This window comes from Melospiza melodia, chromosome 1 (assembly GCF_035770615.1).
Source record: "Melospiza melodia melodia isolate bMelMel2 chromosome 1, bMelMel2.pri, whole genome shotgun sequence".
Taxonomy (NCBI): Eukaryota; Metazoa; Chordata; class Aves; order Passeriformes; family Passerellidae; genus Melospiza; species Melospiza melodia.
Genome location: NC_086194.1, coordinates 43,638,490 through 43,652,167, shown reverse-complemented (window position 1 = coordinate 43,652,167; position 13,678 = coordinate 43,638,490). Strand labels below are relative to the sequence as shown.

At 38.7% G+C, this 13,678-nt stretch overlaps 1 protein-coding gene across 3 annotated transcripts in view; it reads right to left on the bottom strand.

Annotated features, from left to right (window-relative positions):
* Window positions 1-7,239, bottom strand: part of ATP2C1 (ATPase secretory pathway Ca2+ transporting 1) — a 61,836-nt gene extending 54,597 nt beyond the window's left edge. For all 3 annotated transcript variants that reach the window (XM_063155740.1, XM_063155699.1, XM_063155688.1), the window contains exon 1: window positions 6,741-7,239. Coding sequence is in view for 1 of the 3 variants with exons in the window: in XM_063155688.1 (XP_063011758.1) it covers window positions 6,741-6,848 (108 nt within the window). In the remaining 2 variants the exon portion in view is untranslated. The remainder of the gene's footprint in view (window positions 1-6,740) is intronic.
* Between the last annotated feature and the right edge of the window lie 6,439 nt (window positions 7,240-13,678).

The window sequence follows — 13,678 nt, the reverse complement described above, 5'->3', positions numbered from 1 at the left end:
TGTCACAAAAAGTGCCTAAATTAAAAACACTATTTCAGGAAATGTACTACAATCCTATTTAAAATGTCAGTGGTGTAAGATTTCTTCAGAAGATCATCTCAGACTTAGACTCCAAAAATAAATGAGCATTGGCCATTTAGATTAATACTTTTACAACATATTAAAATAAGAATTTGAATAAACCATTAGGCAAGAGCTGCCACAGTCCATCAGCAGCTAGATATGTTCTATGATTTCTGTTTGGAAAACAGCTCCTTCTTGCTTTTGTGAAAAAGGCAGAAGCTCAGTGCCTTGTGATGAGGATCCTTGCTTAGCCTAGTGGTTTCTTCAAGTGGTTTATATTAGTTGCTGGTTTCTTATGGCAACACCAAAACCTGCTGATCTTAAAGCGTGTCTTTATAGGTAGACATAGCATATGCTTGAAAAAATGTCTGGTCATATCTAACACAAAGCAGTGGAGACCCAGCCTATGACTGAAATATGAGACGGTGATTCAACAAAGATGTTTATCTGAAAAGGCAAAACATTCAAGCTTTGATGCCACTGATCATAATTCAAATAAAAAATCTGCTTTGAGTAAAAAAATGAAGAATCTATACATCCTTGGAAAATTTCATAGAGTCTTGACAGGGATTTCTATATGACTACAGGAGAAAGTCTAGCACAAAGCCAAATTGGACCAAATGGGGATTTGTTCTGATGCAGTCTCTCCAATATTGATTTAAGTGAGCTTAGGAGAGCCTAATGTGACAAAGAACACACCTAAGCTACCCATCTCTATCAGAAAATTCAGAGTTTTCCAAATGAATTTGTGAGCTGCAAGGAACTGTTAGTAATTGTTTTGACACAATGGATATAAGTATAAAATATTAAACAACATAATATCCATCAGCCCCAGAGAATCCAGTATTTTAGATTCTGGAGACAGCACATCCCAGGGATACACAGCACTCAGAGCTTTTTATGCTTCAGAACACAAATAAGAGAAATGAGAGAAAATGTTTCATTAGGAAAATTAGTCAAGCCTCTGTTTAACCACAAAAATCAGAGTGCCTTAGTCATTTAAAGCAAGCAGCATTTTTAAAGTGTCATCTTAAATTTAACATATACATTAGTTTTTACATACCAACAAGTAAAAATACCACTATTGTAAACAAAATTAACTAGACATGATAAAGCCATTACAATTAACTTTTCATTAATAGCTGTACAGATTTCTTAGCTGTCCTAGTAAAAAAGTACTATGTCATTTGTAATTCCCATGTATTTCATAGAGAACTTACACTGTGAACCTGAGGCCCCTGCACCAAATGTCTCTTTAGATACAGAAATCTTTAGAAAAGCAAAACAAAGCCAGAGCGCCTCTCTCTTTTCTTCCTTTTTTTTTTTTTGTAAGCCAGCAGCAGCACTTGAATTATCACAGCCATAATAGAAGCATTATCACTGTTACAACACCAGCAACCACAGATGCCATCTCTGCTGAGAGAGACATCTCTCCACACTAAGAGGCAGCATCACTTCCAGCTAGAGGTTAACCTATGTGGAATCTGAGGTATTGTTCGTCTCAGAGCAGAGATCAAGTGCCAGCTATTCCAGCAAAAGCTGCCAGATCTTTCACTGGATGAAGTCATGTTCTGTTCTGTTCAGACCCTTTAGCTGCATCCTCAGTATCTCTTCTCCAGGCTAACTAACTAGATGTCTCAAGTCTTTCCCACTTGGAAGAGCTGATTCTTGCAAAAGTCTTAAATTGCCACATGAAATGTGTACTTTAAAATGCCTGTAGTCCTGTGATTTCAGGAATTGTGTGTCAAACATATGTCAGATTCAGTTAAACCAATGTTGCTTGGCATACAATAACTGCCTTTACAGACAAAGTTGAATAGTGCCAATTTGACTCAACTAATGTAGATTTTAAAGCTGGAAGGAATTATTTATTTTTGTCTGACTGCGTATGTAAAAGAGACCTTCCACCTGTAAGCTGTGCACAAGGACTATAACTTCTATTTCATCTATATAGAGTCTTTTATAAGCATTTCTAACCACAATTTCAGAGTATGGGCTGACCACGGATAAATTATTCCAGATGTTAAATACAGATTGAAACTTTATATCCTATTTGCATGCAGCCTGTGAGCTTTTTTCTCCTTGATTAAAGACCCATCCTTTGTGTCTTCCTCAAAGATCGTGTTAAATCCTCAGTTGCTTTGAGATAAGACCTTGACTTGAACAGAGTTGCCATTTTGGGGAAAAACTAAAGATAAGGCAAAATAACAATGCACTAAACAAGCAAGCATCTGATAAGCTCTGTTAGGAGAACATCCTCACAAGAGGATCTGTACACTGTTCCTACTCAGACCTTAGAAGGACTTACAAATCCTGCCTATCACAGTTACAACAGAGATTTGAAGGAAAGGAAGCCTAATGCCACTCAGCACAGATGCTATTTTCTAATTCTATTCTCAATTCAGCCACTGCTTTTAAAATTAATTTGATTGGAAAACTTGAGAAAGACAAATATGTTCTAATGGCAATAGCTCTCTCATGACTAGGGGAATGTCCCTCCTGGGCTCCAGCCGTCTGATGTCCTCTGGTTGACTGAATTATAAACTGCCTGAGCTGCAGCAATCAGCCACTACCAGAGACAGGAGTAAAGGATGTTCTCAGTTACCCTCTCCAGGATAGGCTTTGGGAATTATTCTTTTCAATATTTGAGAGGTGCAAACACCTGATGGGAGCTTTTCCAGCACACAAAGTACTGCTGATTATTCTCCCCTGCGTGATCTGTTTGATGTAATGCTGCTCTTAAAGGCACTTTTAATAGGATGCCTCCCCTCTTACCAACCAGCCTCATTTTCATTAAGCGTGTGGGTGTTTCACCTCTTTGAGACTCTCTATCCAGGAGTTCTGCAGTTACTGGGGGAAAGGGGCAGATATACAGTTCACTTTCTTCAGAAAAGAGGCTAACAAGGGTTGTGCCAGAGCAGTTGTGTTAACTGTTAAAGAAACATGCTCTCAATGCCAAGCACGATGTGCAAATCACTCTGTGCTGCTTCAGTTCTGAGCTCCCAAAGCTCATTTGGTAGGTTCCCAAAAGGACAAAGCCCCATCTGTTAATTCTCCTGTATAGAACCTCATTGATGGTATCACTCTTATGCATGAATTAATAGCTAGAGAAATTACTTTAGCATTCATCTTGTGGCTGGTGTATGGCTGAGCAATAATTCTAAAGAAATATTGGCTGGAAAGGATGTAAGAAATGTCTATTTTCTGCTGGGAATCAGGAGGAAAGATGGTGGTTTCTCTGCACAAAATGTTGGTTCTTCCGTTTCCTTTAGCATTGGTCACACACTCTTTGGAGACTGATTGTGAATGAAAAAAGCATCCTGTAGTTTCCATCAGGAAAAGATTTTATCTGAGTCCAGCTGGAATTTTCAACAGGAAGTCTATGTTTTGTGGTCATGTTTTGGAAAGAGGTAACCTTGCAATACTCTTGAAAAGTAATTTCCTCAAATGTTAATGAGATATACTCTAACTAGCAACAAAGGCAAAAGAAAATAATTTCTTCTTTTGCCAAATGAATTGAAAATTTTTTTTCAAGAAAAGAAGATAATCCTGCCAGCATAAACACCATTAAATAAGCCACATACATGCCTTCTATTGTTTTTTATCTAAGCAGAGAGGCTGCTTAAACATGTTGAAATAATAGGCCTTTTATGTTTGACAGGAAAATAAGTGGCATGTTTCATTTCCTTACTCAGACTGAATTAATATTAAAAACTTCACACCTTCCAAGAACTTAATCATAATCATTTTAATGGAAAAATTCAATGTATAGAATTAGATAAGAATTGCTCTTAAAAAAATACATATTCTCCTAAGTAAAAGCTACAGAGGTCTAGATAAAAGCCTCATTTAACCAGAATTACCTCCTAAACTCAACTGTGCTGTTAAAATGTCACTTGCTCTCAAACTCTTACCATGCAGCCACAAAACACATTTGCATACTGTTTCTATAAGGCTTGTTAAAAAGCTTTTAGATTTCTTTGCTTTAAAACATTCAAGTTTGAATTAAAACTAAGAGAAGAATCTCAAAGATCATAAATAATTCCATTATTGGATCATACTCATACTCCCTGAAGTCCATGCTCCTGGGCCTTGTGTGGTCAGTCAGGAATGATTCCAGAAGTTGATCCAAGAAAAGAAACATTTAATACACTGCCGGTTTTGAAATAGTCTTCTTAAACCATATTGAATGGTTTAATAATTGAAGCAAGCAAGTTTATCCTTCTTAGTATAAGTCTGGATGTTCTTATCTATAACACGTCCTTCTTATCATCTGTTTATGTCTTGGGCTTTATGAAAAGCCTTGGTAATTTCCAGAATCTATAGTTTCTGAACAATACACATTTATTTCCCAGCTTTAGTTTTTACTGAGATATTTGATGTCTAATGCTTTTACTGATGATCAGTTTCCAAGCAACTGGTAAACAGGATTTTTTAGTTGTCAGTTTCCAGAGGAAATTGAAACTCATTAAAGTGAGCATGCAAAGCTAACCTCAGATTGTAGCCATTACACTTATTTTAATGTTGTATTTCATTTAAAATGTTTGATCAGAGAACAAGTCTCCTAGGATGCATAGCTTTTCTGGAACACCACAGTGAACAGCAGTTCTTCAACAAGCCTCATTACATTCAGTGCACAATATCAAGCAATGTAAAGAGAATGAATAGTAGCACCACATTCAGTTCATTTTATATTGATAAAGCTTTTTGTCTCAGGACTAACATGCTAATAACCACATCAATGCTTGTTTTGATTAAATGGATTTCTTCCAGCAGTGGAAGCAGCAGTGACAGAAGTATATTGCACTAAGGATATTCACATCCTTATGCAGGCAGAATGATTAAATTTAACAACAAGTTACAGGTTGTTCTCTAATTCAATCTCTAATTCTCTCATTCAACTCCACCAATGAATGTTTAAGTTACATCTGGCCTGTGCATCCTCTGAAGTTCAGCCGTCGGGATAAATCTTGAACAATTCAAAAGTTATTAGCCAACTAGCCCTGCATGCATCCTTTGCTTGTGATTTTTGCCTCTGTGACTGGACAAGCACCACTGTGTGCATGAGACAAAATCTATCAGAACAGAACATGACAATAGCACAGTTAGAATGTGCTAAGCTCTCTGGAACCCAAATTTAATGCCCACTGAGATCAGGAAACAGTGAATAGTGAGAAAACAACAAAAACCCTCAAAGAAAAATGCATTTATCTACTGGTAACGTTTTTTAAAAGACATTCAGTCAGTGTTAAGCAAACCATCCCAAGGACTTACCCTGCTAAATAAAAGACTGTGATCCTCAGAAATAAAGAGCTTATTTTCAACACCATGCAGGGCAGCTTCCAGAGCAAAACTGCACTCTGTGTTTGTAGAGTCAAAGCAGCAAGTGTTACTATGTGGTGAGTATCAGCCCTGCCAACATCTGACAAACCCAAGGAGAATGAACACGATGTTTCTTTAAGCATGTAGTGCTTGAGCTGTTAGCCATTGTAAAAACATTAGGAGCAAGAAAGAAAATAATGAACATTACTGTACCAAAACAGGAAAAGGAGATTTCCCTCCCACCCACCCCCTGCCAGTTACAGCCCTGGCACTTTTTATTTCCAAACTATATCATGGCAAAGGAATGTGTCTTTCTTTGCCTGATGACCTCTGATTTGGAGAAGTATGCTATTCAGCATAATTTAGCACACAGAAAACAAAGAAGTTTAACTGTTTCAAAGGAATGTAGAATTTCAGTTCTTGTTATAGCTCTTATTCTTCTGAATGCTCATCACACAGCTTAATATCCAGCACATATTGGATGAAAAGGAGCAGCAACTCATCAGAGACGGCCTCATTCCAGACTCACCCCTTCTCCCCCCGCCCATGCAAAACAGCTTCCATTTCCTTGTGAAACAGCAGCAGCTTCAGATTACAATTCAGTTCTCTTAAGGATATTCATGTTGCATTTAAGTTAAGAAATCATGATCTACCAAAACATTTAAGAATTCAGGTTACAAGCCCTACTGCCAAGACTGCAACCTTTTATTTAACACAGATTTACATGACAAAGGGCCAAAATACTGACCAGTGCCTACACCTGATTTTAGAAGAATGAAAATCTCTTGCAAAAGATAAAGCCTTTACAGAACAGAGAGCAGCAGAGCATAAAGCTTATGGCTTAGAAAAGAGTTAAAAGAGGGAAAGTCTGGATTATTTTTTTATTTATTTTATATACCTATTTAGAAATTCATTTTTTCAAATATACCCCCCTTATCATAACAAGCAGATTCAAGACTATGTTAAGTATAAGGAAGTTTAACAATTTTTTTTTACACAGCTAGTATGGAGATGAGTGGTTCAAGATGAACTGGAATTACACTGAAAACAGCTCATGACAGCAGTGAAAGATGGGCTTCTGTGATCTTCAAGAGGCAGGTAATGACTACTTAAAGCTTCACGGTCTCAATACTTAAAGTCTCCAGCAGTTTCCTCAGAATCAAAAATTATTTGTTCTCAGAGAAATTTTTTTTCAAATTCACAGTGCTCTCATAAAATCCTAAATAGAACCATTACTCGCAGATACTGACATTTAGAAAGCAGAGCAGCTAAACTTGTGATCCTCCCCTTTAAGATATGGCTAGATCACCCCCAGGGTTACAACTGAAGTAGTGCTTTTTTTAATTTGCTTTTACCTTTTCTTGAATCCTCTTGGCTTTCACTGTCGATATAAGTTTCCAAAATGCATGGATAGGAAGCTTTATGAAACAGGAGAAGACAGATTTATGCAGCAGATTATCCATAATTTAGGCAACTTCTCTTACTGCTTCCCTGTTTGGAGTTCTGAATGCATGCTTTCCTCCTCTTCCCAAAGACTCGTAGTCCTCGACTGTTGCACAATCCTTTTCTGCAGAGCAACTGGTGAAAATCAAAACATCAAATGCAGAGCCTCCAACAAATGACTAGTGTTAAAGTGCCACAAGGGCAGTGTGAGCTGCAAGAACTGAGGGGCAGTTCTACCAAATGCAAATCATTTCCCTGGCAGCCTGCTCAAATAGCTCTACTTCTGGTAAGAACATTCTGCTGCAAAATCAAATAACAGTAACCAGCTCCTCATTTCTCCTAGTCCCCCTAATGCCTGATGCCTCTTAAAGCTTGTTCAGCTGCAGTAAAGAGGATAGAAAACTGCTGTTTCCAGCACATTCACCCCTCCTCCTCAAGCTGTATTTCACTGACTGCACTGTCTGGTTTCACTTTTGTTTCACACACAATCCTGTTATGTGGATTTCAGTCAGATTAATGCTTTTGTTCATTCCCTGCTTTCTAAACTGGAACTGCAAGGCACTAGTTACAGAGCATAACAGCACGAGCTCAGATAAAGCTTAACTTGCAACCAGGGGCTTTGCCTTGAATCTTACCTGCAAACTCATTTCCTTTCAAGTCATTACATTTGTCTTTATGACCCCTTCTCTACTTTTCACTTTCGATCAGCAGACAAGTATTTGTCTGGCTTTTGTAGTGGATGGAAAAACAGCAAAGCGCATTTCCATCAATTATCATCCTAAGTTCTTGAGTTTCAGAGTTATGGAAGTTTGGGTGGATGTCTTCCTCCCTCTGTTGTTGCTGTTGACCTTTTATGCAGAGAAGTCACAGAGCTGGGTTCTTACTACAGTAAAGCAATTCAGTCCTCACTACAACTCCAAGTTTTTTAAGTCTTTCCTAAGGTATTTCTCTGTGCATAATAAATTATTTTAAGGTCAGTCCCTACCCAGGCCATTCTATGATTGTATTATTTACATCTTGGATAGTGCTACAGAATTTATCCTGAAGCTATTAAATACAGCTGCTAAAGACTAACCAGCCAGAGAATGTTATGTGCCTCCTGCACATCAACATTTGTGGGAGACAAAAGAAATAATTTCTTTACCTTGTCAGCACACTTTGTGGAAAGTAATCCATATGGTAGGGAAATAATACTGCTTTGCAGGACTCCTCCTTTTCAGGTCTCATATCTACAAAAAAGCTTTCTATGCATCCAGGAAAGAATCCAGGACAGATTTACATGTTTGTTTTCAGTGTTAACTCATCCCACACTACTTGCACATATCCCTCCCTTCAGGTTTGATGCTTGACAGAGGCAAACATTCTGACATTTCATGCTTGGAAATGTGCCTTCAACAAATCCTTTTTGTGTTCCTAAATGACTGTTTGGCTGCTTATATTTCAGCCCATCTGTTTGGATGGCACCAAGCCTGCTTACAAGGTGATCTTCCTGTTTCACTTCCTATCCAGAAATGCCAGCCAATTTTGGGCTCTCGGCACAATACCTCTCCTGCCCTCACTTTGGTACAAAGCCCTGCTGAGTCAGAATCACTGTTCTTGTTGTGCTTTTTAAAATTTGTTGGCACTTGTGTGATTCTGACCACCTGAGCAGCAGAGGAAGAAAACTGGAGTTGTCAGCACTGTAAATTGCCAAGTGCACTCGTTACTGTGAAGCCAGGAGGATGTTACAAAGATCAGTGACACATCGTAGCATGGGAATTTTAATTGCTCTGCAAAGCCAGGATCCCCACAAACAGAAGGACAAGAATAGAAAAAGGAAAAACACAAGCCACAGGCATAAAAGAGTCAAGCAGGGAAAAACACTGAGCTCCACTTTGCAGTAGTGATTCCTTTAAAATGACATATATTAGGACATATTTGTTTTGTATAACCTCAGACTTTTACCTAAAATCACAGTGTTATGTTTATGCCATTCCCTGCAAAATCATACCAGGCTGAAGTTGCTTCTTTGCAAAGTTCTCAAGTGCATGACTAAGCTCTTTCAGAGGAACAGAGGATCATAGGCTTGTTTCAGATTGGCCTAAGAACAGTGTTTCAACAGGCACTTGTACACTTACCCCTTTTGTGCTCCACATGGGTGCTTAGGGAACACAAAGGGAGACATCTGCAGTAATCCAGATGGGTGGAGCCTCAGAAGTGTGGACAACATCACCTGGTTGAGCCATACCTTGGCAAATATCAGAATTCTGCATTTCCTTGATTAGCACCTAAAGTCTTTATTGAAACAGAGAGAAAGGTTTCTTAACTAGGAAATATTTGCACTGTCAAGAGTAAGTCAGTGGGTACATATCACAAATGTTCTTCTGCCCTCCACCCTGTTTAAGAAAAGCAATAACAGGCCAAGAAAAGCAAAGACAGGCTTTCAACAAACACTATCAGCTGTCAGAATGTTTTAGTTTAAGAGTTGTAGTGAAAAAGTCTCCTTTCTCTGGTGCAAAATAATGTGACAAAATTTCCAAACATGTTCTGACACCTGAAAGAACAGTTTCTTGTTGTACCCTGTGTTTTTACGAAAGAAATGCCCTCACTTCCCACACCATGATATGTTTAAAAGAAAATGGTAGAAATTTAAACATTTTGACTCTGCCTAGGAATGCATTGAATTTATACTAAAATAATGATCTATTGTGTGCTCAGAAAACAGCAAACTGTTTCAAAACAACAGAGACTAAACTTCTCAGCTCCGGCCTGGCAACTATCCAGTACCAACAAGAACAGCACTAACCTATTTGTTCAACTAATTCTTGTGGTATCAGTCAAGGTGAATTGAGCATCTCCCACACAGCACTTAGACAACCCCTGCCCTGTATTATAAGCTTTTCTAATGACAGTAATAAAATATATCACTAGCAGCTAAAAGCCACAAACAGCATCCAGCTCCCCTATAAGAGTAGCGAATAATTCTCTTTTCACTGAGTGAGGAAAACCTGCATGAAAACAGAAATATGTATGCGTCTGAATAGGTATATGTGTATGATTATATAGATGTAGGTACTACTTATGTACACAATACTCCCATCCTGAAAACATTTAGGAGCTGGTGAACAAACACAGACTTTGTCCTACTACTCAGTGCAAGCTGCTGGCAGCAGGACAGGCAGCAGCAGGTAATTCTTGCTCATTATGAGCTGTTTAATTGTCTTCTCTAACTATCTTGATATCTCAGCCAGACATGTTTGCATTCCAAAGCCTTTCATTGCAAAATTCCTCTATCCCCAGGAAACCATGGCATTTGGGTGCTTGAAGCATATCCTACATGTATAAAGGAAGTATTGCATTTTGGCTTTGTGTACTGTCAGAATAAGATTTTGCTTCTTCCTCCATCTCCTCCCACCTCATTGCTTTGATAAGTAACAGTAACTCCAGCAAAGTTTGTCCAACATTTTAGTCCAACATTTTCAACTAATTTGATTTTCTGTATTTTTGAGCAGGATTTATTAGTTCAATTGTAGTTAAAACTTGATCCAGTTCCTTTTTTTTTTTTTTTTAATTTGGAATAATGCAAACTCTGATATGCATCACTAATTTAGATTTTCTGGGATTTTAATGCTTCAATTTCAGTTCCATGTCCAGTAACAGTCTCCCGAGTCCAAAAAAAGACATGATGATACTGGAGCATGTCCAGAAAAGAGCCATGAAGATAATTAAGGGACTGGAATATCTATTATGGGAGGAGAAACAGAGAGCTGTGACTATTTAGTCTGGAGAAGGGCAGGCTCAGGGGGGATCTTCTTAATATTCGTAAATACCTGAGAGGCTGAAATGAAGGAGGAGGAGCTTGACTTCTCAGCAGTGCCCTGTGAAAGGACTGGAAGAAATGGGCAGAAACTGAAATGCAGTAAGTTCCATCTAAATATAATTATTTGTTTATTAAACCACTGTTACTGTGGTGAAGCACTGAAACCTGCTGCTAGAAAGGTTGTGGGAGTCTTCAACTTTGGACAAGTTCAAAGCCTTGCAATCAGTCCTGAGAAGGCTGCTCTTTCTGACTTTGCTTGAGCGTGGCATTGTACTACACCATCTCCAAGGAGTCCCTTCCCACCTCAGCTGTTCTATGATTCTGTGCAATTATAAGCTATTACTATAAAAAAAAAACCCTAAGGATATGCAAATGGCATCATTAATTCTGCATAAAAGTAAGTGCTTTTTAAAGAAAGAAGATACAGTTAAAGAAATGTCACCAGTAAACTGATTCCCAACTATATAGATTCATTGCTGATGCAGTGCCAAAAAATATTTCCTTTCATTAGAAGAAAATTTGCCTGAGTTTCCAGAATGCTTCTCAAGCATAATACAGCACTCTTGTGTAGAGGCATTCACACAGGCATCAAATAACTACGTATACTACAAGTCCAGTTGCCAACAGCTTACTTGAAACTGTTGGACCAGATAACTGGTTCATAATTCCTCCTAGATGCTGAAGTATTATCAGATTTTTTTCTAAATTTCTACCAAGCATGCATGAAGCAGTTTGCTTCCCCCTTTTCTTCCTTATTTCCCAAGAATACAAAGTCATGAGGAGCAACTTGCTGCAACGGTTCTTCTGCTGTACCAGGGCTTCAATCTAGATGATGTCACTCTAAGAAAAGAGAGACCCCAGCAGTAAAAAAAAGCTCAAAACCCAGCACACATTTCTCAAAACTTCTTTCCTTGGATATGCTCTTCCTGTTCACCTGATTTACCCTGCCCAGTCAGAAGATAATGTCAAATATTCAGTTTTGCAGGAACAGGAAGGAACAGGTTGATAAGATGATAGGCAGAGGCTGAGACTTCTACACTTGCGTCCTGCTGCATTTTCCCTGACCAAAGCAGTTTCCTCCCGTTGCATTGTGCCAAGTAAAGGAATGCATCAGAAGTCAATGGATCATAAGCAGGGTGTGTGATCAGGTGTCACACGGCTGAGAGGTGGCTGTCAGTGGAACACACTGTGCTCACATGCCTCTCAGAGGCCATGTACACAGATCTATCAGTCCAGCACTGCTTTCAGAAACTTCATTCCTTTAATAGCCAACCTTGAGGTCACAATCAAAGAGTTAATTTCCCATGGATAACAGGCTGAAGTTTTATACCCATATTGCCACACTAGAATCACAGAATAGATATTCTTATAGCCACTGTCCTACAAATGACCTACCTTTTACTCTCTGCACAGCCAGGAAAGCTATTTGTCTTTTTAAAGCTCCATGGTATTAGAATTTGGGCCCCATTTGTTACCCACTCTCCTAGTTCTTCGCGTTAATGAGCTCTAATCAGCAGCCTTCCATTTTATTAAGTGTCACCCTCTAGTGCATTGTTTAAATTTATCTAAATTAAAATCACACCCTATTTAAAATTTGCCTCTTGCTCTAAAATCTCTTGATCAATCATTCTGTAGTTTCAGCCTAGCCTCTACAAATTTGATCAATGCGTGCTTCATTTTGTCTTCCAGATTGTTTAATAGAAACCTTAATTAGTGCTTTCATTAATTAATACCAGTCCCGATACTGATTCAGAGATATCCCATTTGATAGCTCCCTCACCACTGGTGTTTCATTGTTAATTATCCTGACACTGTAGCCCAGGCAATTCTCTATTCACGTTACAGGTTTATGAAGTTGAGAAGGGCTTTTTCCTTCCAAATCCTTCCTGAAGGAGCTTCCCACACATAGCAACAAGAAGCCATGGTAGAGTTAGATAACAGAAATCCACTGTGTTTTCACTTGTCTATTAAACACATAATATACTGCAGCTTATTAACTTAGTCTGAACAAAAAAAGTTCAACTAATTATTCACACATGTCTCAAAGGAGCATGAAAGCCTCTTCTTCACTGCACTGATGAACTGTGGGTTAGTTTTGGGTGCCTCACAGAGCTGTGGGGCTAGAAAGGCCAGGTGGATGTTCACTGCTTGTGAACCTGGCAGCCAGCTGAGCTTTTTCTCACCTCTACTCGCTCACCCAAGGTTTAACTCATTACATCACCACAATCTCATCTGTCTAGCCCAGTTAATTTTCCTATAGCGTTGTTAGCATTGTAGCCTCAAGTTCCTATAGTGTTGTATCCTCAAGTTTGCCTTCAAACACTCGAAAGCAAGTAGCAACCCATCCAAAAACCCACTAAGCTCCTAGCCAGCAGAAAGTGCCTGAAGAGTGGAAGAAGAGGGCCTTTACTCCTTAGTTTCCTTTTTTCAGACACACAACTCTTCCAGCTTCTAAGAGAACTCATCTGAACAGTTTCCATCTCTTACTCAGAAGAGCCCTAAGCCAAAGCACTTCCCCTAGAGGTTTGCTTAAGGTGGAGAATACTTACAGTACAGTCCAGGTTCTAAACAAGAGCACTTATTTAAGGCATAATCAGAGACACACAAGGTCAGATTACTGAGAAAACTCTCTCCTATTCAAGTACAAGCTCTACAGAAATTGCATCCTGGACACCAAGGACTAGATCTGCAAGTGTACTTGGGGTTACAAGACTTATATGTGCTAAGAGCCCCATAAGAGACTGTAGGAAAACGGAAAAGTCTTTCTCAAACTAAGCCTGATTCCAGCAATTCACCTTTAAACACCTAGCATTAGCTTTTTAAAATATTCCCCTCATCAGACTTGGGAAAGATAACATGGAAATTCAAATGCATTCTGCCAGATTTGGCATACAACTTTTTCCTTGAAAGTACGGAGTCTCTTCACTCAAGTGAAAGTAGCCCCTTCTCGCAATTTAACTTTACTCCTCAAACTTCTTGCACAATTTCTTCTGCTGTATTTTCTTGTGACTTCATACCTATGCAAAACCTTTTCTCTTTTTGAATGTACCT